The 26,024-nt window shown below is 36.5% G+C and overlaps 1 protein-coding gene across 1 annotated transcript in view; it reads left to right on the forward strand.

The window, feature by feature from the left end:
* The first annotated feature begins 15,301 nt into the window (after positions 1 to 15,301).
* Positions 15,302 to 26,024, forward strand: part of NMU (neuromedin U) — a 29,429-nt gene continuing 18,706 nt past the window's right edge. Inside the window, exons 1-2 of the mRNA XM_045525011.2 lie at positions 15,302 to 15,614; positions 22,827 to 22,885. Of these exons, the coding sequence (XP_045380967.1) occupies positions 15,530 to 15,614; positions 22,827 to 22,885 (144 nt within the window). The 5' untranslated portion in view covers positions 15,302 to 15,529. The remainder of the gene's footprint in view (positions 15,615 to 22,826; positions 22,886 to 26,024) is intronic.

Genomic DNA, 26,024 nt, shown 5'->3' on the forward strand with positions numbered 1-26,024 from the left:
CTGAGGCAGTTAATTGCTAATACCTAAGAAACAAATTGTAGATGTTCCATAATGAAATATTGTGGCTGGTTCAACAGTTTAAATACTTGGTTTATTTTTTAATGTATACATATACTTTTTCTTTTAATGTTTTAAACATTTTTTTAGGAATATTTCAAACACACAGAATTAGAGAGGTTTCAATAAGGCATTCATCCCCCAGCTGCAAAACCTTCAACTCTTGTTCCATCTAACTCACCCTCACTCCCTGCCCCTCTCCAACAGGATTATTATGAATCAAATTCCAGATAACATTTAATTTCATTTGTAAAAATTTCAGCGTTATCCTAAAATATAAAGACTCACATATGAAAATAACCCCAATGCCATCGTGACCTTAAAGAGGAAAGCAAAAATTAAAAAGATTGATACCAAAATTTGGTGAGCATGTGGAGCAACTGGAACTCTCATACATTGATGTTGGGAGTGTAAAATAGCACAATTACTTTACAGTTTATTATAAAGTTAAATATACATCTACACTATCACCTAGCAATTTCACTTGTAGGAATTTACCCCCAAAGAAACAAAAACATATACAGAGGGTCCCTAGCTTATGATTTTTCAGCTTTATAGTGGTATGAAAGTGATATGCATTCAGTAGAATCCATACTTGGAATTTTGAATTTTGGTGTTTCCCAGGCTAACAATATGCGGTATGATACTCTCTCATGATGGGGAGCCAAGCAGCGAGCCACAGCTCCCAGTCAGCCATGCAATCATGAGGGCAAACAGCTGATACACTAAAACCACTCTGTACCCAGACGATCATTTTGTTTTTCACTTTTAGTACAGTATTCAATAAATTACATGAGATATTAAACAATTTATTATAAAATAGGCTTTGTGCTAGGTGATTTTGCCCAACCATAGGCTAATGTAACTGTTCTGAGCCTGTTTAAGGCAGGTTAATTAAGCTAAGCTATGATGTTTGATAAGTTAGATGTATTAAATGCATCTTCAAGTTAATGACATTTTCATATAATGATTTTATCAGAAAGTAACCCCATCGTAAGTTGAAGACTATCTGAGTGCACAGAAACACTTGTGCAAGAATGTTTATAATGTTTTATTCATATGTCCCAAGCTGGAAAGCACCCAAGTGTCCATGAACAGTTTTTTGCAAACAATATTTATACAATGAAATACTACTGAGCAATAAATAGAAATTAACTACTAATACATGCAACAACATGTATAGATCTCAAAAATATTATTTTGATGTATACCCATTAGAATGGCTGTAATCAAAAAGACAATAACAGATGTTGGCAAGGGTATGGAAAAACTAAAACTCTTATACATTGCTGGTGGGAATGTAAAATGACAAAGTCACTTTGGGAAATAGTCTGACAGCTTCTTTAAAAATTAAACATAAATGTACCATATGAGCCAGCTATTCATCTCCTACTTATCTACACCAGAGAAATGAAAACATATGTTAGGACAAAGACTTACATATGAGTGTTCATAGCAGCATTTTCATGCTAGCCCAAAATTAGAAACAACCCAAATGCTCAACAGCAGATGAATGGATAAATAAAATGTGGTATATCTGTACAATGGAATATTATTCAGCCAATTAAAAGGAATGAAATAAAGATCCATGCTACAACATGGATGAACTTCAAAACATTACGCTAAGTGAAAGAAAAAGACACAAAAGACCACATATTGTATGATTCAATTCATATGAGTTGTCTAGAAAAGGCAAATGTGTGGAGATAGAAAATAGATTAGTAGTTGCCTGGGTTGGGTGTGGGACTTCAAAATGAGCATGAGGGATCTTATTAGGGTGATAAAAATATTCTAAAACTGGATTATATGATAGTTGCACATCTCGGTAAACTTACTAAAAGTCATTCAATTGTACAGTTACAATGAGTGAATTTAATGATATGTAATGATAAGTAAAAGAAGCCAGATACAAAAGAACGTGTTAGTGTATGATTCTTTTTATATGAGGTCCAAGAATAGGCAAAATTGATCTATGGTGCTAGAAGCTAGACATTGGTTGCTCTGAGTTAAGAATTGGGGTTATTGACTGGAACAGGAGGTAACTTTCCGGGTTGATGGAAACTTTTGACATCTACATCTATAATTTGCTTTAGGTGGTGGTTACTCAAATTGTTACAGGGGATACAGTTATTAAAACTGGTCATACTGGACACTTATGATCTGTACATTTTATTGTATGCAAATTATATATTCATTAAAATCATAACAATAATTCCCTAATACTATAGAATATCCAGTTCTGAATCCCCTAATTATTTATATATAATTGATTTGTTTAATTAGTTAAATAAATTTTATACATTGCCCTTAATTGGTATGTCTCTCCAGTCTTTTTTTTTCCTCAAGAAAAATAACAAAATTGATTTATAGGTAGTGTGTATTTTGCACATGCATTTCCTTCACTCTATTTTTTCAGTGATTTTTTGAGAAATAATTTACATATAATAAAATGCAAAGTCTCCAGTGTATAGCTTGATGATCTTTTGGATATGAATGTGTATTTCTAATTTTAAAGAGTAACTTAACCACATTGTAAAACAGGGGAAAATGAGAGAAAATAAAATAAAAACAACCACATCACCATTTTGATGTATTTCTTTTTTAACTTTTTTGAGGGGGTGGGTAATTAGGTTTATTTATTTATTTTTAGAGGAGGTACTGGGGATTGAACCCAAGAATCATGCTTGCTAAGCATGCACTCTACCACTTGTGCTATACCCTCCCCTCTTGATGTATTTCTTTTTATTTTTTTGCAACTGCCTCTTAGTGAAATAATATATATAAAGTTCAGTAGCTATTATGACTATTGTTATTACTATTATTATTCTTTCACAGCATACATTGCTGAGGAAATGGTCAAATTTGCAGCTATAAATCTTAGTAAATCAGCCAAATTGAATTTTGAAGCCCCATGCATGCTATCTGATGGATGCTATTCTGTCGTGTTAATACCTAAGCCATAGTTCAGTAAAGGACACACGTATGTAATAGCAGTATATAATTTGCCTGTCTTTTGATGGATTGATTTCTTTCAGATATTCACAAACCCGCTCAAATTTTTCTAAGGATTGTAGGAGTCTTTGTGTTAGATGCAAGGGAAAAGATACTGTATAATTCCATCCATCTACAGACCCATCCACATTCGCTCTCCAGTGTAGTTTTCCAGTTGACAGAAGGGTTACATAGCTCTTTCCTTTGACATTTTCAGGTTCTGAACTGAAGTATGTTTTCTTCAAAATGAGGTCATGTTCCAGCATGTGTTTTGTTCTACACTTATTGTAAACTGACTGACTCCTTACATGGGCTTTTTGAAAACAGTTTCCATGTAACACTTGAGGCCTTGATTTTTCTGCGATCTCATTAATGCCCTTGTAAATGCCAGGTTTTGTTAAGGAAGAAGAAACTATGTTAAATGATGGGAACCTTGGGACCTGGGTATTATTTTTACAAGTAGCATTTTTTGGGGTGGAGGTCTGGAAAATGTCACAGCATTTCTGTTTTTTTGAGTGGGCTGCTGTTCCCTTTCCTGAGATGTAATGAGATGCAATTGATCTGTCAGCAAAAACAGCTTTCAGAGGCTGCAGATTCAGTAAAATCAAATCAAAGCAAATGAGATTATCCTAAAAGTGCCTTTTGAATAAAAAGTGGTTATCCTACTTTCTGAACAGCCTTGAAAATAATACCAAAAGGATGAAAACACAATCAAAGGCAACTTAATGTTCTTAAAAGTTTATGAGAGCCTTTTCAAAAAATAGTGCTGGAGCAACTGGATATCCACAGGCGGGAAAAAAAAAAAAAAGAACCTCAAGTTAAACTTTGTACCTTATGTAAAAATTAACTTAAAAATAATCACAGACTTAATTAAGTATAAAATATAAAAATATAAAACTTCTAGGACAGAATATAAGAGAAAATCTTCAGAGCCTAGAAGTAGGTGAAAAGCTTTCAGACTTGACACCAAAAGCATGATTCGTAAAAGGAAAAATGTGATAAATTAGATCTCATCAAAATTAAAAGCTTTGCCTTGTATGACATTACTTATATGTGGAATCTAAAAAATAACAACAGACTAGTGAATATAACAAAAAAGAAGCAGACTCACAGATATAAAGAACAAACTCATGGTTACCACTGGGGAGAGAAGGAGGAAGGGGCAAGATTGCGTAGGGGATTAAGAGGTACAAAATACTATGTATAAAATACATAAGGTGCAAGGATATACTGTACAGCACAGGGGATATAGCCAATATTTTTAAATAACTATAAATGGAGTAACCTTTATAAATCACTATGCTGTACAACCTGAACTTTATGTTAATTATGTATCAATTATACCTCAATAAAATTTTTTTGATAAAAATAAAAAGATTCTAGATTTCAAAAAGGAGTTAAAAGTTTTGTTCTTTGTGAGGAGGATGAAAAGCCAAGCTACAAACTGGAAGAAAATATTTGTGAATCACATATTCAACATAAGTCCTTGTATCTAGAATATATAAAGAGCTCTCAAAACTCAATCTAATTAGAAAATGGACAAAAGATATTAACACACACTTCATTGACGAGAACACACAGATGGCAAATAAGCAAATGAAAAGATGCACAACATCGATAGCTGTTAGGGAAATGCAAATCAAACCCACAATAAGATAGCACTGTACACCCATGAGAATGGCTCAGATACTAAATAAATAAATAAATAAATAAATAAATAACCATAACACCAACTGCTGGAGAAGATATAGAGAAACCTGATCACTCTATGCTGATGGAAAAGTAATATGGTAACATCACTCTAGAAAATGATTTATCAGTCTCTTATAAAATTAAACAAGCACTTACCATATGACCCAGCAATTGTACTCTAGGGCATTTATCTGAGAATTGAAAACTTACATCAACACAAAAACCTGTACACAAATGTTTGTAGCAGCTTTATTCATAAGAGCCAAAAACTAGATGCCCTTCTGTAGGTGAATGGTTAAATGAGATATAATGAAAAAGAGCAACCTGTTGATATCAACAGATATATAACAACTTGAATGGCTCTCAAGGGAATTATGCTGAGTGGGGAAAAAAAACATTCTCTAAAGGTAACATATGATTCTATTTATTTAACATTCTTAAAATAACAAAATAATAGGAAAAATAGATGGCTGCTGCGGTTAGTAATGAGGAGGCGGGGAGGGGTCTATAAAAGAGTAGCACAAGGGAGCTTTGTGGTGATGGAATTGTTTTGTGTCTTTGTTGTGGTGGTGGTTATGAGAATCTATGCATTTGATAAAACTGCATAGAACTACAGACACATACACACACACAAAACAGGTAGAACCAGTAAAATCTGAATAAGCTCTATGGATTGTATCAGTGTTACTTTCCTGATTTTGATACTGTTCTATAGTTATACAAGATACTGCCTTTAGGAGAAACTAAGCAAAGGACACATAGGACCTTTGTAAATTTTTCTGGGCAACTTATTGTGAATCTATAATTATTTCAAAATAAGAAGTTTAAAAAGTTCATGAGAGCCAGGGTTGTGTGTTTAGTGAGAAGTCTGGGTGGTAAAAGACCATTGTTGTAATTTGTTCCCTCTCTTCCTTCTGCCTTCCTAAAAAATTGGTGGGTCTGGATCTTGAAAGTTTCATGGCAGTAAATAAATTCTCCTCTTTCTTGTCTCTTCTTCCTATTCTAGGCATTGCCACTCCTCATTATGAAATACACAAAAATGGAGTAAATTTGAGAAGTTTTCAAAACCCCCTCTTCCATTTAACGATTTCTTTTCATCCTCCATTTGTTAATCATTACCAAGATAGTAAAACTTATTGTGCACTTATTTCATGCCTGTCACTGGTGCAAATTTCAGAAACCCAGCTTAAACAAAAGAAAAGTGGAAATGCTTGATTTATGGAACTCTGAATGCCAAGGGATGGACCCGGCTCCAGGCACAGGCAGATGTCAGCATGTGTAACAGCTTCAATCTCTTTCTCTCTCCATTTCTCGTCACTACCTGGTGTCATTTCTAAGACAGTCTCTCTTCATGTGGTAACCCACCTGGTCCTTATGTGTCAGACTCACAGAGAAAGCCCTTGCCATAGCTCCTAGGCAAATTCAGGGATCAATCCTTGAATTGTGTGAGATTCTTGCAGAACAAAGAATGGTCTTCCAAAGGAAGGGATGTTATGCAAGCAAAAAGATTATACACCCTGATTTCACAAATATTAAAAACTGAATCTTTTAAAGGTCAATTATTATCCCAATGTCTTCCATCTAGTAGATGGAGCTACATGACTCACAGCCAGACTGTCCAGCTCCCCTGCTCAAGTTCTCAATCATGAGGTCACACTGCCTCCAAGAACTCTTCCTCTCTTGGTTAGATAATCCCTGTTTCTAACATTTCTATATTTATTTTTATTTTCTACCATATGCTTATTGACTCTTTTCTTTATAAATTCCAGGTTCTCAAGTCTCCCACACCAACTAAAACAGAATAGGAAATAGAGTTCAGGAAGATTATAAGCAAAGCTTTATACAGTGAAAGATCACTTCATCATTCCAATATAGCTTTAGGGTGTATCACCATTTATACAATAAACGTATGCTTAAAGGTTGTATACTATTATAAATAAAAGTTCTATAAAACAGTTTCTAAATTTTCCTTATTTATATATATTTTTGTGCCTACTACATGCCAAGTACTCTTTTTTTTAATTGAAGTATAGTTGATTTACAATGTTGTGTTAGTTTCAGGTGTACAGCAAAGTGATTCAGTTTATACATGTATATATGTTCTTCTTCAGTCTTCCATTATAGGTTACTACAAGATATTGAATATAGTTCCCTGTGCTATACAGTAGGTCCTTGTTGTTTATCTATTTTATATATAGTAGTGTGTATATGATAATTCCAAACTCCTAATTTATCCCTCCCCCACCAACTCCTTTCCCCTTTGGTAATCATAGTTTGTTTTCTATGTCTGTGAGTCTATTTCTGGTTTGTAAATAAGTTCATTTGTATCATTTTTTTAGATTACATATATTAGAGGTATCATATGATATTTGTCTTTCTCTGTCTGACTTACTTCACTCAATATGATTACCTCTAGGTCAATCCATGTTGCCACAAATGGCATCATTTCATTTTTTAAGGCTGAGTAATATTCCACTGTAGATATATCCCACATCTTCTTTATCCATTCATCTGTTGATGTTGATGGACATTTAGGTTGCTTCTGTGTCTTCACATCAAGTACTCTTAACACCAAGAACTTGAGTTACAAAACAATATGAAAGTGAATCCAAAATAAGTATTTTTTAAAGAGATAAAAGGATTAAAGACCTGAGTTGGAGTCCTCATTCTAGTGAAAAGAGACAAATAATAAACAAACCAACAACTATATAGAGATACCTAGTATGGTATGTCAGGTGATAATAAGTACAAAGGAGAAAAAGCTGTGTAAAAGTGACAGGAAATGCTCAGAGGAAGAGGGTGCTCTTTACTCTCAGGTGATCAGAGAAGGAAGACACCATTGATAAGGTAACATATTTGCCTTGAATGCTTTGCCCAGTGTAGAATTAACTCAATAGTCCTGAAGGTCTCTATTATATGGTAGAATGATAACGATATGGCGGGATATGATAGGAGTTGAAGGTAATTCTTTGATATATTCTTAAAGAGAATAATACTACAGAAGGATAGAAGAATGAGGAAAAGAAGCTCAAATGATTTTGATGGAGCAGCTACAACTGCCCTTGGTAGTTGAACCATCAGACATATGGATGCCATGATGAGGAAATCAGGGGTGACCTGCTTGGACACATACTGAGTTCAGACAATAATTGTCTTAATTTTATTTTTCACTTTTCTCTAAGAAGTAAATATATTGTCTACTTCTGCTTTTTCCTTTTAAGCTGTTTAAAAATTCTTAAACTGGAGTTGAAACTCAGAAAGGTTGAAAGTAGCTTGCATATGTTAGTAATGGGTGAAAATATAGAAAAAGGACCTCTGACTAATTTTTGAAAAAAAGGGATTTGATTACTTCACAGATGAACAAAGAGAAAAAAACTACTCGATTTTGGCTAATTTTATTCTTCTTGGAAGTGTCTTAAATTTCTCAAAATAGTATCATCTAGTATTTATTTTACAGCAACATGACATACATACATATACAACTTTGAGCATTTTATATCCACTGAAAAAATCAGAGTTAAAATTATTTGAGACTCTAGAGATAAAATGAGTAGTGATTACTCCTTTGATGATACTAAATGAAATGTCATTTGTTTTTATATCTCAGAACTCATTTCAGGTCTCTTCTGATTATTTTAGCATTTTTTAAATAAAAGATCAAATTATGCTGATTTTTTTATCTTTATTTCTTTCAATTACCAAATACAGTAAAAATTTTGATTTTAACATGCCTATGTAAAGAAATTATGTATTTTTGTAAATACCAGATGTCTTTAGAAAATACAACAATGTTTTGATTCATTTTTAAATAGATTGAAAAACCAGTCTAGTGATAAAAATTGTTGTACAACTTACTGTGTAGAAATAATAAATTTTACTTGATCTATCCTTGTATTTTTATAGCTACCATTTAATTTTAGGTTCCGTTTTTACCTCATACGTCTGGAAGTATCTATTTTGCTGCCAGCTTTGCCGTGATGTGATTCATAAACATGTCAAGAAAATCTAATAAATCTTTCATTAGTACGTATTAATATTTTAATTGCAATTTAAGGAACAAAGGAGGATTCTGCCTTCAAAGGACTGGAATTTTTTTTAATGTCATGTTTCAAATTAGCAATAATGGTGCTGTTTTTCTATAATGGCTTTACCCTCAGAACATCTATCATGTGAAAATCTAGCCTTGTGGGCATTGATGTAACTGCAAAAAGTTATTGACTTTTTGCTTTTTAAAAAATTCTCTTATTACTTTTCCCCAAAGAAATTTATCTCTAAAGGCTCTCTGAGATAAATCTAGGCTGTTTTCAGGCTGCATGTCAAACTTTCCCTGGTCTGTGTGTAAAGAATTCAGTGACAGTATCTCCACCCACAACATCTCCTGACCTCAAGAGATTGAAGAGATGAAACCTAGCTCCTTTTGCAAAAACATTAGCAAGAATGTCTCTTGGACATACAGATCTTTTATTAGCCATTAGTCCACATGACAGTCACTATGTGCATTGGATAAACCTGAAAGCAACATCAAGGGGAAGGACTTTTTAATAATGTTGCTTATTATTCCTGTAAATTGTTCAAAATAAATTTTATCAAGTAATTAGAGAAAATAAGAAAAGTTATCCTCTTCTATAAAGGATGTTGTATTTTTTAAACTTTGTGAGCTGCTACATCGTTACCAGGATAAAGTTAATTATCCTACAGTAGTAAGTCTTAAGAAATGTAGATGTATTTGCTCTATGGTCCTCCATTTCTCTGTATTCATTATTCTTTCATTGTCTTTTAGAAAAGTGTTTCTTCTGGGTTGATTTCACAGTACAGTGTAGTTCATCCAAAAGTCTTTCTAAGTTAAGAGATTTTCCTGGAAACAGAGAGGTTGCATCTACCTAGTTTGAAGACGTAAGTAGGATAAGGAATAATTAGGATTATTGGAGTTACTATAAAACTCATGAAACATTATTGTTCAAAGAAACGGCAAAGCAATTTCTAAACTGGGATTCATCCAGATTCCAGAGATCTCTGTGGAGAGAGCTGAAAGGTATCCTTGTCACTAAATAATATATACCTGTCTTCAAAAATCAAATAGATCCCCAATCATTTGGTCATTTGTTTGTAACTGCCACAAATGACTATCTCCCCTTGAGTCTGAACTCTGTAGCCCTACAATTGGCTTCTACTCTAAGTTTTACTTAGAGACCATAGGCTAAATTGAGTTTTTGCAGTAGTTTTCTTTTAATTTCCACAATCTCAGCAGAACTTTATTCTTCACTTTTAGATGTCCTTAAACAAAAATTTTCTCTATTTCAAATTGGAAAAATAGGGTGGTATTTCTAAATGGATCATCCTGCATGAGCATAGGCAGTAAATAACAAGAAATTGGGAAGATTCATGACAAGGTGCAGATGGTCTTAGAAAAGATAGAACAGGACACAGAATTGTAAGCATTTTGTGAGTCTCTAAATCCTACAGCTGACACTGGATTAATAAATGCTCACTGAATGAATGAGTGAGCATCCTGTAAAACAGTTAGACAGAACAGGTCATCATTATTTCACAAATAGTATCCAGTTGCCATTATTTATATAATGAAGCTATTCATAGCTAACAGGTACATCAAAGTGACTATGAAAACCAACATTCCACACCTGGATTTTTTTTTTTTTTGTCTTAAGGACTGGGATGCCCAAGACAGTAAGGATATTATTATTATTATTTTTAATTGAGTTATAGTCAGTTTACAATGTTGTGTCAGTTTCTGGTGTACAGCACAATTTTTCAGTCATACATGATGGATTTTTTTAAAGCATTACCAAACTTCTCTTTTTTTTTTTTTTTCAAACTTCTCTTTTTTTATTGGAGTACAGTTCATTTACAGTGATTCAGGTATACAACAAAGTGATTCAGTTATACATACATACATACATATCTATTCTTTTTCAGATACTTTTCCATTATAAGTTATTATAAGATATTGAATATAGTTCCCTGTGTTGTGCAGTAGATCCTTGTTGCTTATTTTATTTATAGTAGTATGCATCTTCATCTTGGTTTTAGGAAGTATTTTCTGTCCTGAAAAATTACAGCTAATCACTATAGCATGGTGATTGATACAGACGTGTCTTAGGTGAATACCTTCACAAAGTTTGAGAGGAGGATTTTTCATAGTTACCAAGAACATCCAGGAATTAAATGACAATATTTGGATACTTCATGCCAAAAATAGACATATTTTTCTTATGCTAAATTGCATAGACTGCCACCATCCTTTGCAACAGGTCATTATTATTGTATCTTTTAAAAAGGAAGATTTCTTTCTTTAAAAAAAATTGTGATATAATTGATATGCCATAAAATTCATCCTTTAAAAACGTAGAATTCAGTGGTTTTTAGTATATTCACATTACCACTCTCTAATTCGAGAATGATTTCATCATTCAAAAGGAACCCCCATACTTATTAACAGTCACCGTTCTCTTTCCACAGCCCCTGGAAACCACTAATCTATTTTCTGTCTCTATGGAGTTGCCTCTTCTGGGTATTATGTATAAATGGAATCATACAATATGTAGCCTTTTGTTTCTGGCTTCTTTCAGTAAGAGTAATGTTTTCAAGTTTCATCCCTGGGGCTCTTTTTTCACAGGCTTTCCATGACTGGTTTCTTCTCATCTTTCAGGCCTCTTGTATCATCTCCCTCAGAGAGGCAACCCATGATAATCCTGTGTCAAGTATCTTCTCCCCAACTCCCAGCCACCTTCTATTATTTCATTACCCTGTTTTAATTTCCTTGTAGCATTTACTACTATCTGAAAATCTTTTGTTAACTTGCTTACTATCTGCCTCTCCTTGAAAATCTGTCAGTTCCATGAAGGCAGAGACTCTAACGACTTGATCACTGCTACATGCCCAGCTTCTAGAAGGGAGCCTAGAAGGTGCTCAATTCATATTTGAAGGAATGCATGTCTATCTTGCCTAACCCCTAAATCTTCCAGCTCTTGCCCCTAGTCTCAGCTCCTAAAGCTGGATCTCTTTACATGTTACTGGACTTTGCTATTGCCAACTACTGCCTGACTGAATTTCTGTCTATTGTTGACTCTCCCATACTCCTGACATTCAACCATCCTCCCCTTCCTAATGCTCTCTGTGATGACTTTTCTATTGTAAGCTAACATGTCTCACTGATTTGCAGGTCTATGTTCTAACTGAGACTTCATTTTTACAGGTTGTAAGCAGAAAGCAATGTCCAGTTGCCAATTTCCAAGAGATGAATAGGTGAGAAGAATCATCATGGTACCCAGAATCAAACTTTCAGTCTTGAACAGAGTAAGTGGAAATGCTTTAGATGCTGCACTACACCTGGGGGTATATACTGATGTATAATCTCAATTCAAATGAATGTGAACTTCTAAATGGAATATTTGAACAAAAGAAGACCTTTGGAATTAGCTTCCTTCCATTTAGTCATTTGTGGGATTCCCCAACCTTTGCTCCTAGTGTCTGTTTTCCCTCATTCCCCAATTCATCTTCTCTTATCTGCAAGTTTTTCTTAACCAGTTCTTCAAAAATAATGACTCATATACAGTAAGTAAAGGAAAAGCCATGAATAGGGAGGAAATAATGGCTACACATTTAACCAACAAAAGCTCCAGATGCATAAAGCATTTCTATAATGGGTAAGAAGAAAACTAACAACCTAATGGGGAAAAATGAGCAAAAGAAACAAATGAACTGAAGATAAAACAATAATGCCAATACATTTGCGAAAAGATATTCAGCCCCATTAGCAGTGGACATTGCAAATTAAATCCACAATGAGATGCCACATCCACCAGACAGGCAAAGATTTTTGCAAGGATGTACAACAACGGAAACTTCACGCACTGCTGGTGGAGTGTAAATTGGAACAACACATTGGAAAACAATTTAGGGTTTAACTAGATTATCCCCTATGACCTAATAACTCCACTGCTAGGGGTATAACTCAGAAAGCTCTCGCACATTTGTACCAAGGGCCATGTACAAGAACATCCAGAGCAGCCTGGTTTATGCAGGAAAAAACTTGTAGTACATGAGTCATTTCTTTTCTTGACCTGCTGGGGGTATAAAAAGCATCAAGCCCACTATTTCCAGGCTTCTCTGTTTTCACTGATGTCTCACCCGACATAGGCAGCTGAGACTAGTGATCTTTCAGTGTGCCTCCAGGAGACACAAGGAAGGCAATGGGAAGCCAGACCCCCCTCCACCTGCCCACATCCTTATGTCATTTACATCCTTTGTATTATTACTCTTTTACTTCTTTGGGAATAAATCGAAGTACAAGAATTCTTGAATCAAATCTGTTCTCATCCATCCTTGAACCTGGACCAGACTCTATAATCTGGCCTTGCACACATGCTTCATGGATATAAAGAACTTAAAAGTGATAGCCATTATTTTTTCACTTTGCCTATCAGGGTTATTTTCTTGCCTCTCTGTATTTCTGATAGAGCACTATCCCATTAGGCCTTGTCATACAGCTATTTGAGTCTGGGTTTGGGGTCCTTTACCAAATTGTAATTTCCTCTTTTTTTTTTTTTCTGGTGGTGGTGGAGAGGAGATAATTAGGTTTGTTCATTTAATGGAGATACTGGGGATTGAACCCTGGACCGCATGCATGCTAGGCATGTACTCTGCTGCTGAGCTTTACTCTCCCCTGTAATTTCCTTTTGTAATTTGGTGCAACATTTGGTGCTACTATGGAAAGCAGTATGGAGATTCCTTAAAAAACTAAAAAGAGATTTGTGATCTAGCAATACTATTCCTGGGCATGCATTCGGAGAAAACACTAATTGGAAAAGATACATGCACCCCAGTGTTCATAGCAGCACTATTTACAAAAGCCAAGACATGGAAGTATTCTAAATATCCATTAACAGATGAATGGATAAAGAAGATGTGGTGTGTGTGTGTGTGTGTGTGTGTGTATATATATATATATATATAATGGAATACTACTCAGCCATAAAAAGAGTGAAATAATGCCATTTGCAACAACATGGATGGACCTAGAGATTATCATACTAAGTGAAGTAAGTCAGAGAAAGACAAATATCATATGATATCACTTATATGTGGAATCTAGAAAATGATACAAATGAACTTATTTACAAAACAGAGACTCACAGACATAGAAAACAAACTTATGGTTACCAAAGGGGAAAGAGGGGGGAAGGATAAATTAGGAGTGGGATTAGCAGATACAAACTACTATACGTAAAACAGGTGAACAACAAGATCCTACTGTATAACACAGAAAACTATATTCAATACCTTGTAATAACCTATAATGAAAAAGAATACATATGTGTATAACTGAATCACTCTACTGTACACTAGAAACTAACACAACATTATAAATCAACTATACTTCAAAAAAATTGTCATTTCCTTTAGGAAGATTACTAAATGTTGTATCTTTGAGGACAAGCCTTGACTGCAGTGGATTGCATAGTTCATGTTTCGTACATTAAAGCCCCTAATTTAGAGAAGAAACACCTTCACAGAGTAGAATGGCCAGTGGTTCCCTCACATGATGATATCTTTGGGCAGATTGCCTATTATCTCTAAGCATTGTCAAATGAGAATCATAATACTCTTACATCCCAGAGACACCATGAATATTACATGAGATCGCATGGGAGAGTGCCTGACAGAAAGATGTCCCTTAAGAAATGTAAATGTGTTTCCTTCCTATCCTTTCCTCAGCATTCCTTTCAAAAGGGGGTCAGATAAGTTTCATCTAATTTCTTTCTGGAGAAGGAAATTAAACCGGTATCAGCCAGTGTCCTGGAAGAGGCTGCCTGGGGCGGGGGTGGGGGGGTTGGGGTGGTGGATGTTTCCACTTAGGAAGGAAGGTTTGGGGAGGGATAAACAGGTTACTCTGGAAATCAGAATGCATCAGCTAGGGAGTGACAGCAGGAGAAATGCATAGAAAAAGGAGTTGACTTGGAAATCCACAGGGCAGCCAGAGACCTTCTAGAACTGTTAGAAACGTGTGCGGTCAAGCCCCAGCCGTCCTTTCTTCCTGACCTTCTTTAACAGACAGCTGCATTCCTGGAAAGGCCTCAGACCTGGCAGGAATTTGGGGAACACCATCACCTCTGAACCAGTTTCACTCTAACACGCCCCGGGCGTTGTGCTAGGGGCTGGGGGATTGGAGAGGGAACAGAACAGAAGTGCGTGGACAGAGGTGGCTACGGGAGCTGTGGGACAGGAGGCACCGCACAGTCGGTTGGGGTAGAGAAGGCTTCACCGGGAGGGTGAAGAAGGGGCATCAGAGGCAGACTGTCGCAACCACCAAGTTTGAAAACCGGGATCCCAGCCTCTTGAGGCCGCCTGGTTTGCCATCCCCATCCAGCTCCAAATCCTTTCAAAGAAGAGAATGGACTTGCATTGTTTTAATTCCATTCCCCTCTCTCTCAGAGCCCCTAGGGCGGGGAGACCGAAAAGGCGTGGTACCCTGAGTCAGAAACTTCTGCGTGGGGCGCGGGTCCCGCTGCGGGATGGGGCGGGGGCTGGAAGCGGGTAGGGAGTGACGCGAGGGAGGCCGGGGGCGGCGAGGTGACGCGCGTGGGGACCTCGCCGCCTCAGCCCACGTGTCCGCGAGATTTAAAAGTTGGCAGCGCGCAGGGCGGTCAGTCTGGCCGCCGAGCCGGGCGAGCAGCGCGCCAGGGACGCAGAGGCTCGGCCACAGCATAGCGTGGAGCGCGGGTCGGTGTAGCTCAGGGTCCCGGGCCCCCAGCCGCCAGCAGGAGCCAACATGCCGAGAGCAGCAAGGCAGGTGGCCGCTGCGTCCCCGCTCCTGCTACTCTTACTGCTCGCCTGTTGCGCGGGCCGCTGCCGAGGTAAGCCCACCTCGCGACTCCCGGGGCACCCGCGCCGCGGTCGCGTCCCGCGCCGCTTCTCCCTGCTGCGATCGCCGCCCTCCCTTTCTCATCTCTTCTCTTGGCTCCTGGGATTTGCCACCCCCTGGAGCTGCGGGGCCCTCCAGGTTCTCTCTCTTAACCAGCGGCGCCGTTCGCCACCCCAGGGCAGCCAGCGGCTCAGGTCCCAGTAGCCCGGCTTGAGCAAGGACCTGGGCCTGGCCGAAATCCCCAGGCTGGGCAGCCTTCAGGTGGTGGAAACTTGTAGAGCTCCCTCAACTAGAGATGTCCAGCTCTCGTAGCCCATTGGTAACGGGAATTAAAACAGTGAAAATTAAGATGTTTTTCCTTTGATTGCAATTACTGGATGGTGAAGCAAAACTAGAGTGAGGTTGATACCTCACCTGCTGATGCCAGGTGAGTTTGGAAAGTGCTCAGCTTCCTTGGTGAGTGAGCTCCGGTTCTGTTCAGATAATCCTGAGCAGTAACAGGCCCCGCTGTAGCTTTCCAGTATTGATGGCGAAAGTGTAGGCTCTGTGCCTCATAGGTTTTCAGACATTACATCAGGAAAACGAGTAGAGAGACTTTCTCATCATACAGAGCTCGGGAAGCAAGTGTACAAGCCGGGCTTTCAGTCATTGCTACAGCTAAAACCACTAAAGGCAGATGCAGTTTGATAGCAGTAGGGACTTCCTGAACCTGGCTTAGAGGAGAGATGTGGGAAAAGCAAAATCAAGGACGGAGAGGGGTTTCTGAAGCCTGGGATTCAGGATAGAGCAGATACAATGTGTTCCAGTGGAGAGATCACTTCCCAGTTCTCTTAAGGTTACCTTTCCAGGTATCTCCAGGGGACCATCCTTCGCCTCCCAGCCCTGAGCCAGGGGCCCCTCTAGGGCCAGTCACTGCCCTGCTAGGACCATGAATTTTCTAGCTTCGCAACAGGTTCTCTTAGCTTCCTTCGGCTCTGCTGTCAGTGAGATAACAGTGGGCTGACTGTTCAGAAGTTAAGGATTTGAAACCATAACTGCAGGGACCTGGCAGAGCACTTAGACCATCCCTCAATTAGATGTGGGGAAACTGAAGATATTTCTTCCCTAATGTACTTGTTTTTGTTGCTGTCCTCTCATTGTTTTGATTTGCCCCTTTGCTTAAGGCTTTGGAGGTGGGGGTGGGGGACCTTCCCTGCTTGAAAGGCAAGGTAATTTGGCTTTGAAATCTAAGCATTCAGAAGCTAGGAGACCTAAACCTTCTCCATCACATACCCAGCAGTAATGCAACATGACATGCAAAGTAATGTTAATCTGTTTCAATTTTAAATCTGTTGTTGGTAAAATTATGATGGTAATAATTATCTACCTTATTAAGGAAACATAACTCTAATTTTAAAAGTGGCTTTTTCTGTAAAGCAAATGTACTTTCTGTGCATGTTACATGCTATATGCCTGCAGTAATTTTTGTATCAGTGGATGATAACTGGTTTTTTGGGTGGTGGGGGAGACTTTCAGGCTGCTGGTGATTGAGCAGAAACTATGAAAAGCCAGAGCTAATATCTAAAAAAGGCAAGTCTTGGGCTTTCTGAAAGAGCATGTCGGCCGGCCTACCAATCGTCTCATAAATATCCCCAGTATTTCTCAAGCAAAGGGAGGAGATACCTCTTACCCTACACAGAGACCCTCTAGACTACTCCTTTGTGCCTTCTTTCCCCTTCAGACCTGCTCTTGATACTATAAAATTAATTTTATCTCTCTAAAAATGTGATGAGGAGGAAAGAGGGTGAATTTACCCTCCTTTGATCTGCCCTGGTGATCTGCCTTAGTCCTGAGCCCCTAAAGATAGCACTGGGGGGTACGCATGACATGTATAAGCAAAGCTGGGAGATAATCTACCAAGATTAATGATTATGCAAGATGCAAAAAGATGCATCGAAAAACAATAAAGCACATACCACAAAGCCAGAGGAAAATAAAATAGTGCCAATAAGTACAGATCTTTGGCAAAAATGAGTTAGCAGACTATGTACTAGCAATAAGATAAAGCCACCGAATCTGTGGCTGGAAACGGTTTACTATTCAGAGAACATTAAAATAAAGAAGAAAATTTCCTAAAAGAGGGGCATATTTGGATATCTGCAACAAACCGTCACTTGATGTGTCCTGTGACAATTAAGTGATCAAGTGTCCAAGACTTAATTAAGAAGTGTCTTCTCCTACTCAGGCCCCTGCTCATGGAATAATTCTTAAAATTCAGTCAGCAGTGACAATTTCTCACTTCCAAATCCTACGCTAGTTGAGTACTAGCAATGAGAAAAGGAAATTGGCACTTTTAGAATAATCGTCTGTTTTTCTTTCTCTTACACATAGTGTATTTACAGAAGCACACGTTCTCTATCCATATTATTTGTATCAGTTAAATTGTACAGTATAAGACTAAAGATTGCATTTCACTACATAGTATGAAGTATAAATATCTTGAACCTGACTGATCAGAAGCAGTGCAGCTTTGTGATGTAGAAGATAGTGGTGTTGTCTCTGACAGTATTTAGGAAAGCATCTCCTATTTGATGGTAGAGAGCCCACATCTAGGATATAATGAGAGGAAAAAAATCACATCAACTTTATAAATAACAAATAGAGAAAGGGGGACATTTTTTCCTTTGGATTTGGTCATAGGATATAAGTGGTTTTCTATAAAGTATAGATAAACATTAAAATTTTTTGGCATCTCTACCCTTTTTACCCTGATACTGTGTTTGCATGTTTTGTGTAAAAGCCACAAGGTACCCCTTTTGATTATATAAGTACCTGGGTCTAGTTAGACATGATGACAATTTTGGTGTGGCCCATGCAAGCTTGGGGACATGGAAGGAGGCAAACTCTTAACGGTCTTGTCAAGGTAGTGTGGAGGTAGGAGATGGCCAGGAGGAAAAAGAATATGAAATTATGTTCTTTAAACAGCCGTGCCCTGTCAAACAGAAACTAACAGTGGTATGACGAATGGAGAAATCAGAAGTACAAGCAGCAAGTGGAATCCTTTGTATTTTTCCTTGCATCATAGTTAACTCTGGTTCTCTTAGATCAAATACTGCTCTCTCCCTCCATTGCTCTTTTTTTTTTTCAATTTTTCAAAGTTCACTCTTAGTAACGGCAGATGTGTACTGCATCCAAGTTGTAAGGAATGGGCCTATGGCCTTTTAGATTTTTTTCATGAGAACAGTCGTATCCCTGTTTTGGAAATATTCAGACTTGTTAAAGAGCTTAGACCTAAAACGTTTGTTTGAGCTACCTAGTTCTGTCAAATACGAGGTATCCTCCGTTTATTTCTAAAATGCAGTGCTAACTCCACTGGCTATTCAGTGTTATCCATGGACCAGCAGTATCTGTAGCACCAGGGAGCTTGCTAGAAATGCAGACTCTTGGGCCTGTTCCCAGCTGACTGAATCAGAATCTCATTTAGAAGATCACCAGTTGTTTTGCATGAATATTTGAGAAGCACAGCTTTATCCCTTCCTGAAAACAAAATCAGCTCAGAGTGATATCCACCAGACAACAATAACTTTGGGATATACATCTGTGCTAAGGTGAGAAATATATAATTGAGAAGTGTTTAAGATTGTTTGTCCACCTTGAATAGCAGTCCCATGTAAGAGGATTCCAATCAATCAACTCTCTACCACGGACTACATGACTCCAGTAAGTGACTTCTAAGGCTGAGTACAGAAAATGTAGTTAAATACTATTAATATTATTAGAGCTTAGATTAAATAATAGTACAAATCTGTGAGAACTCAAGGCAAGACATGACTGAAAGTGGTATAATTAGGGTAAAAAAATCCATCAGGATTTGGATTCAGCCAGACCTGGTTTGTAGTCAGCTTCTGCTAAGTATGTATTTCCTGAGACAAATTACTTAATCCTTCTTTCCTTCAGTTTCCTCATCTTTTTTTTTCTTTTTTAACATTTTTTATTGATTTATAATCATTTTACAATGTTGTGTCAAGTTCCAATGTAGAGCACAATTTTTCAATTATACATGAACATATATATATTCATTGTCACATTCCTTTCTCTGTGAGCTACCATAAGATCTTGTATATATTTCCCTGTGCTATACAGTATAATGTTGTTTATCTATTCTACAATTTTGAAATCCCAGTCTATCTCTTCCCACCCCCCACCCCCTTGGCAACCACAAGTCTGTATTCTATGTCTATGAGTCTATTTCTGTTCTGTATTTATGCTTTGTTTGTTGTTGTTGTTGTTGTTGTTGTTTAGATCCCACATATGAGCGATCTCATATGGTATTTTTCTTTCTCTTTCTGGCTTACTTCACTTAGAATGACATTCTCCAGGAGCATCCATGTTGCTGCAAATGGCGTTATGTTGTCGGTTTTTATGGCTAAGTAGTATTCCATTGTATAAATATACCACATCTTCTTTATCCCGTCATCTGTTGGTGGACATTTAGGCTGTTTCCATGTCTTGGCTATTGTAAATAGTGCTGCTATGAACATTGGGGCGCAGGTGTCATCCTGAAGAAGGGTTCCTTCTGGATATAAGCCCAGGAGCAGGATTCCTGGGTCATATGTTAAGTGTATTCCTAGTCTTTTGAGGAGTCTCCATACTGTTTTCCACAGTGGCTGCACCAAACTGCATTCCCACCAGCAGTGTAGGAGGATTCCCTTTTCTCCACAGCCTCTCCAGCATTTGTCCTTTGTGGACTTTTGAATGATGGCCATTCTGACTGGTGTGAGATGATACCTCATTGTAGTTTTGATTTGCATTTCTCTGATAATTAGTGATATTGAGCATTTTTCATGTGCCTATTGATCATTTGTATGTCTTCCTTGGAGAATTGCTTGTTTAGGTCTTCTGCCCATTTTTGGATTGGGTTGTTTATTTTCTTCTTATTGAGTCGTATGAGCTGCTTATATATTCTGGAGATCAGGCCTTTGTCAGTTTCATTTGCAAAAATTTTTTCCCATTCCGTAGGTTGTCTTTTTGTTTTACTTATGGTTTCCTTTGCTGTGCAGAAGCTTGTAAGTTTCATTAGGTCCCATTTGTTTATTCTTGCTTTTATTTCTTCTAGGAGAAAATTTTTGAGATGTATGTCAGATAATGTTTTGCCTATATTTTCCTCTAGAAGGTTTATTGTATTTGTCTTACGTTTAAGTCTTTGATCCATTTTGAGTTGATTTTTGTGTATGGTGTAAGGGAGTGTTCTAGCTTCATTGTTTTACATGCTGCTGTCCAGTTTTCCCAACACCATGTGCTGAAGGGACTGTCTTTATTCCATTGTATATTCTTGCCTCCTTCGTCGAAGATTAGTTGACCAAAAGTTTGTGGGTTCATTTCTGGGCTCTCTATTCTGTTCCATTGCTCTATATGTCTGTTTTTGCACCAATACCAGTTTCCTCATCTTAAAGTGGGAATAAGGAGAATAGCTATCTTAAAAGGCTGGTATGAAGGTTGAAGTGCCTGGTACCAATCAGTGTTAGCAGGTGCTGTCTTTATTTTTTAAAAGGTTCTCTAAGTCTGTTTTTTTAAGTATTTGATTTTACTGCATTTGAAATCTTAGACATATTTACAGTCTTCTTCTAAAGGATGTTTTCTTGATTTTAGTAAACGCAAGTGTATACATATAAGAAAATAAATAGTAATTGCATTTAATATTTATAACTTATGTAGCGTGAATTAGAAAATTAAACCGATGAAGAAAATGTTGTTTTTAGAGGATGTTAAGTAGTTAACGTTTTATTTCAACAATAACTAAGGCCTTAAGAAGTTATTCTTTTTAAAAAGATCTTTATTGAGATATAGATTATGATACATACATGTATACATGTATTATAAACTATATCTGTTTTAAGTATACAACTCAGTGATTTTTAAGTCAGTTTAAAGAGTTGGGCAGCCATTTGCCTGTGATGACTATGGTGAACACTGCTGTGTGGTGTATTTGAAAGTTAAGACAGGAGATCCTGAGAGTTCCCATCACAAAGAAAAGAAACTTTTTTTTTCTTTTTTTGTATCGATATGAGATGACAGATGTTAACTAAATTTATTGTGTATCATTTCACAATATAAGTCAAATCATTATGCTATAAACCTTAAACTTACACAGTGCTGTATGTCAGTTACATCTCTGTAAAAGTGGGAAGAAAAAAACAGAAGAAAAAAAAAGATCCTCACTCATCAGAGTTAACATGCTATAACATCATACCATTTAAATAAATTTTACCTGATACTTCATCATCCAAATTCTATTTCAGGATCACATTCTGAATACCCTAGAGGCATTGTCTTACTTAAAAAATGTTATTTCAATTAGTTGAATACCATTCTTTACAAGATTTAAGTCAAACCAGGGTGAGCACTAAATCCAAACCAAAAAAATATGTCTATAATAAATTTTTGCTCCTGCATTATTTATTCATAATAGCACAGGTAACTCTTCAAGCAATCTGAATTAAGTAGAATTGATTTATCACTTTTTTATGCTCTGTTGTACAAACCTTTTTGTACTTTTACTTCTCCTTAATAAATACAATATTGATTCATTTCCACCCAAAAAAAAGAAAAAAGAAAGAAATGTGCAGCTATCACAACAGTACAATTTTCCATTATCCCCAAAAGGTCTGTTTTGTCCATTTGCAGTTAATCGCCACTCCTACACCCAGTCCCAAGCAACCACTAATCTTTCTAGCACTATAGATTTGCTTTCTCTGGGCATTCCATGTAAATGGCTTCCTACAGTAGTTGATCTTTTGCTTCTAGCTTATTGGATTTAGCATGATATGTCTGAGATTCATCTCTGTTGCAACATATATCAGTAGTTCATTCCCTTTTATGGCCAGTAATTTCCCATTGTATGTTTATCTGTTTACAGGTGACGGACATTTGGATTGTTTCCACTTTGGAGCTATTGTGAATAATGCTGCTTTGCACATTCATGTACAAGTTTTTGTGTAGACATAGAAGTAATTCACTCTTGAGAGTAATGTTAATAAGGCTTATTTAGTAATTATGTCTCCTTATTCTAAGTCAAATGCTGAAATACCTAGTGGAAATAAGAGGGTAGAAAAAACAGTGAAAACAGTGAAGATGAGAAATATCATCCAAAATTGAATTGTATATAAATATGTAATTTTAGAAGAAATACTGTAAAATTAACATGTGAGTAAAACTTTATTTTTAGGTGCTCCAATATTACCTCAAGGATTACAGCCTGAACAAGAACTACGATTGTGGAATGAGGTAAAGAATTATTCTTACACAAATTAGTGTAAACTTTATCTTTGAAATTATCATGGTAAAATGAAATGATATAATTTAGCTTTGGGACAACTTTGATTTTACTAAATTCTGATATCATAATATTCATAATTATTTTTAAGGAAAGATAAAAAGGAAACAAAAATGTAGTAAATGGTAAAGTTAGATGGAAGAAATAAATCCTAATAATAGGGTAATTACAATAAATGTGAACGTGCTAAAATACACTACTTAAAAGATAGATTCCCAGACTGAATTCTTTAAAAAGATCCAGCAATATAGTCTCTATAAGAGTCACACTTAAAACAGAAAACAAGAAAATGTAAGCATAAAAGAATGGAACATGATGTACCAAGCAAATATGATCTGCAAGAAAATTGGAGTAGCAGTCTTAATATCTGATAAAATGGAATTCAAATAAACAAACCACTGTATCAGGCAAAGTGGTGTCTTATATGATGATAAATTACTACAGAGCAAAAAGATACAACCATCATTAATATATATTAACAAAACAACTTCAAAATTTATTTAACAATTGATAGAACTTCAAGGAAAAATAGATAAATGAATATTTATAGATGGAGATTTTAATATACCTCCCTACAAACTGATAGTTAAAGCAAGTAACATGCAGGTAGATATCACAAAGACCTAACAATACAATTAATAAATTTGAGCTATTAGAAATATTTTTTAAAACCTGCACTAAATAGTATGAATATTGATTCTGAGTATAATTGGAGCATTGAAAAAAATAGATCGTGACTTAGAAGACAAAGAAAGTTTTCATAAGTTAGAAAGAATCTATTTTATATGTTTTCCAATCATAATGTTTTTCTCCATAAAGCTATTGTATATTGTTGGTTAGGTTAATTCCTAAATTCTTACAGTTTTTGTTGCCATTGTGTAAGAATTTAGGAATTAACCTAACCAACAATATACAATAGCTTTATGGAGAAAAACATTAAATTTTAATAAAGAAAATAGAAGATGATGTGATTATATGAAGAGACATTCTTTGCTCTTGCATGGAACAGTTAATTTAATGTAATAAAAATACCGATTTTCCTCCAAATTAGTCAATTAAGTCCCATAAAAATCAATGCAATCCCAATCAGAATTCCAATCAATTTTAAAAAGAAACTTCATAAATTTAACCTAAAATTGATATGAAAAAATAAAAGTGTACAAATAGCTAAGGAAATTTTAAATGTAAAGAGCTAAGAAAGGAAACTTGCCCTACCAGATATCAAGAGATACTGTAAAACAGTAGTAATAAAAAAGTATGGTAGTGGCCATACAAGAACAGACAAATGAACCAATGGAACCAAGATGAGAGCTTGGAGAGTTAGGCAGACACTGGCAGTGCACTGTCATATCCTTTTGTCATGCTCTCCGTGGCACTCCAAACTCACTGTTTCTCTTTGCAACTGTGACTCTGCCTGCTTGGCCTGTGGTTGGGGTAAACCAGAAGTGCCAGGGAGCAAATGCCCCCACCACTGAGAACAGCCTAACTTAGCTGCCTCCTGCCTCAGTTGGGATAACTCTGAGTTGTATTCTGCACTGACTCCCAGTGTTCCCTGGACGGATTGATCTCAGTTACCACTGGTGGTAACCTGCTTGATAATGTACCCTTTATTGGAGTCCTTGTCTTCCCTGCTTCACTTCTCCATTCTTCTACCAGTGTTTTTTGGGTCATCTTGGAAATAATCTACTCATATCCACATCCTTATCTCAAGGTCTGTTTCTGGGTTAAACCCACCTAAGACAGAAATGCATGTACACATAAACTTAACTCACAATAGAAATAACACTAAAATTCAGAGGGAAAAGGACAGATTATTGGGCAAATGTAGGTTGAGAAGCTGGCTTACTATGTGGGGAAGAATAAACCTAACACCCCATACAAAAGTGGGCTCTAGGTGGATTAAAGATCTAAACATACAGGGTAAAAATATAGATTTAATAGAAAATATCTTTTCTGTTAGAAAAATATTGTTGAGAGCTAGGAGCAGGGAAATAAAATAAAATTTGTTATAAATTATAAAAACAAAAACCTGATGAATTGAATTACAGTAAAAGTAAATATTTCTTTCAACAAAGGACTCCACTGAAAAAGGTAAGAGCCTTTGAAAAGATATTGACAATGTCTAAAACTGATAAGAGATTAGTTTCTAGGATATCTAAGATATTCTATTAAACTGATTAGATAAAGACAGGAATCCAAAGTAAAAATATTCAAAGAATAGAACAGACAATTTATAAAAGAGGAAACCTAAAAGGCCAGCAAGTATCTAAAGAGACACTCAAATTCTTTGGTAACAATGAAATGAAAATTAAGACAACAACAAAGTGTCATTTTCTACCTGTTGGACTGGTAAAAAATTGAAATCTAGATAATGGCAAATGTTAGCAAGGATGTGGGGTGTATGAATCCTCATCATTGCTGATGAGAGAGTCAACTGGTGAAGCCATCTGGAATGCCACCCAGATACCCCTATGGTCTAGCACTCCCTCTGCTGGGAACATAGCACAAATGTATTCACCTACAAATCCATATGTGGAGGACAGATACAAGGAGGTAATGGAAAGAATTGGAGGGAACCTGGCTGCCTATCACTGGGAAATGGGTAGGCAACATGTGGTGGGTACATATTATAAAGTACTCCATGGCAGTTAGGGGCAACATACTAGATGTGTCCAGAAGCATGGATAGATCTCAAAGTATAGTGTTAAGTTGAAAAAAGTAAGAAAAATACCATCCATGCACACAGCACAGATTTTACAAGAACATAAATGGAGGATACACATCAAATACATTAGAAGAGTTGCCTATGGGAGGATGGAATAGGAGCAGGAAATGAAAATAGAAAAGAATGAGTAAATTAAACAAGTCCAATCATGAAAGCAAGCTCTGAACTGAGGAGAATACCCTTTGTACCTAAGCCATCCCTAACAAGACCATAAGGGAAAAGATAAGATCCATGATAAGGGCCAAGTACTGAGTCTTTAATAGCATTGAAGTTCGTAAAGTCAATGTTAAGGGTCTCTGCCTTGGTATATCATAGTACATCCTAGAAATATATAAGCAGGACAAACAATAATTTAGAGAACAGAT

Source organism: Camelus bactrianus, chromosome 2, assembly GCF_048773025.1.
Source record: "Camelus bactrianus isolate YW-2024 breed Bactrian camel chromosome 2, ASM4877302v1, whole genome shotgun sequence".
Classification (NCBI taxonomy): Eukaryota; Metazoa; Chordata; class Mammalia; order Artiodactyla; family Camelidae; genus Camelus; species Camelus bactrianus.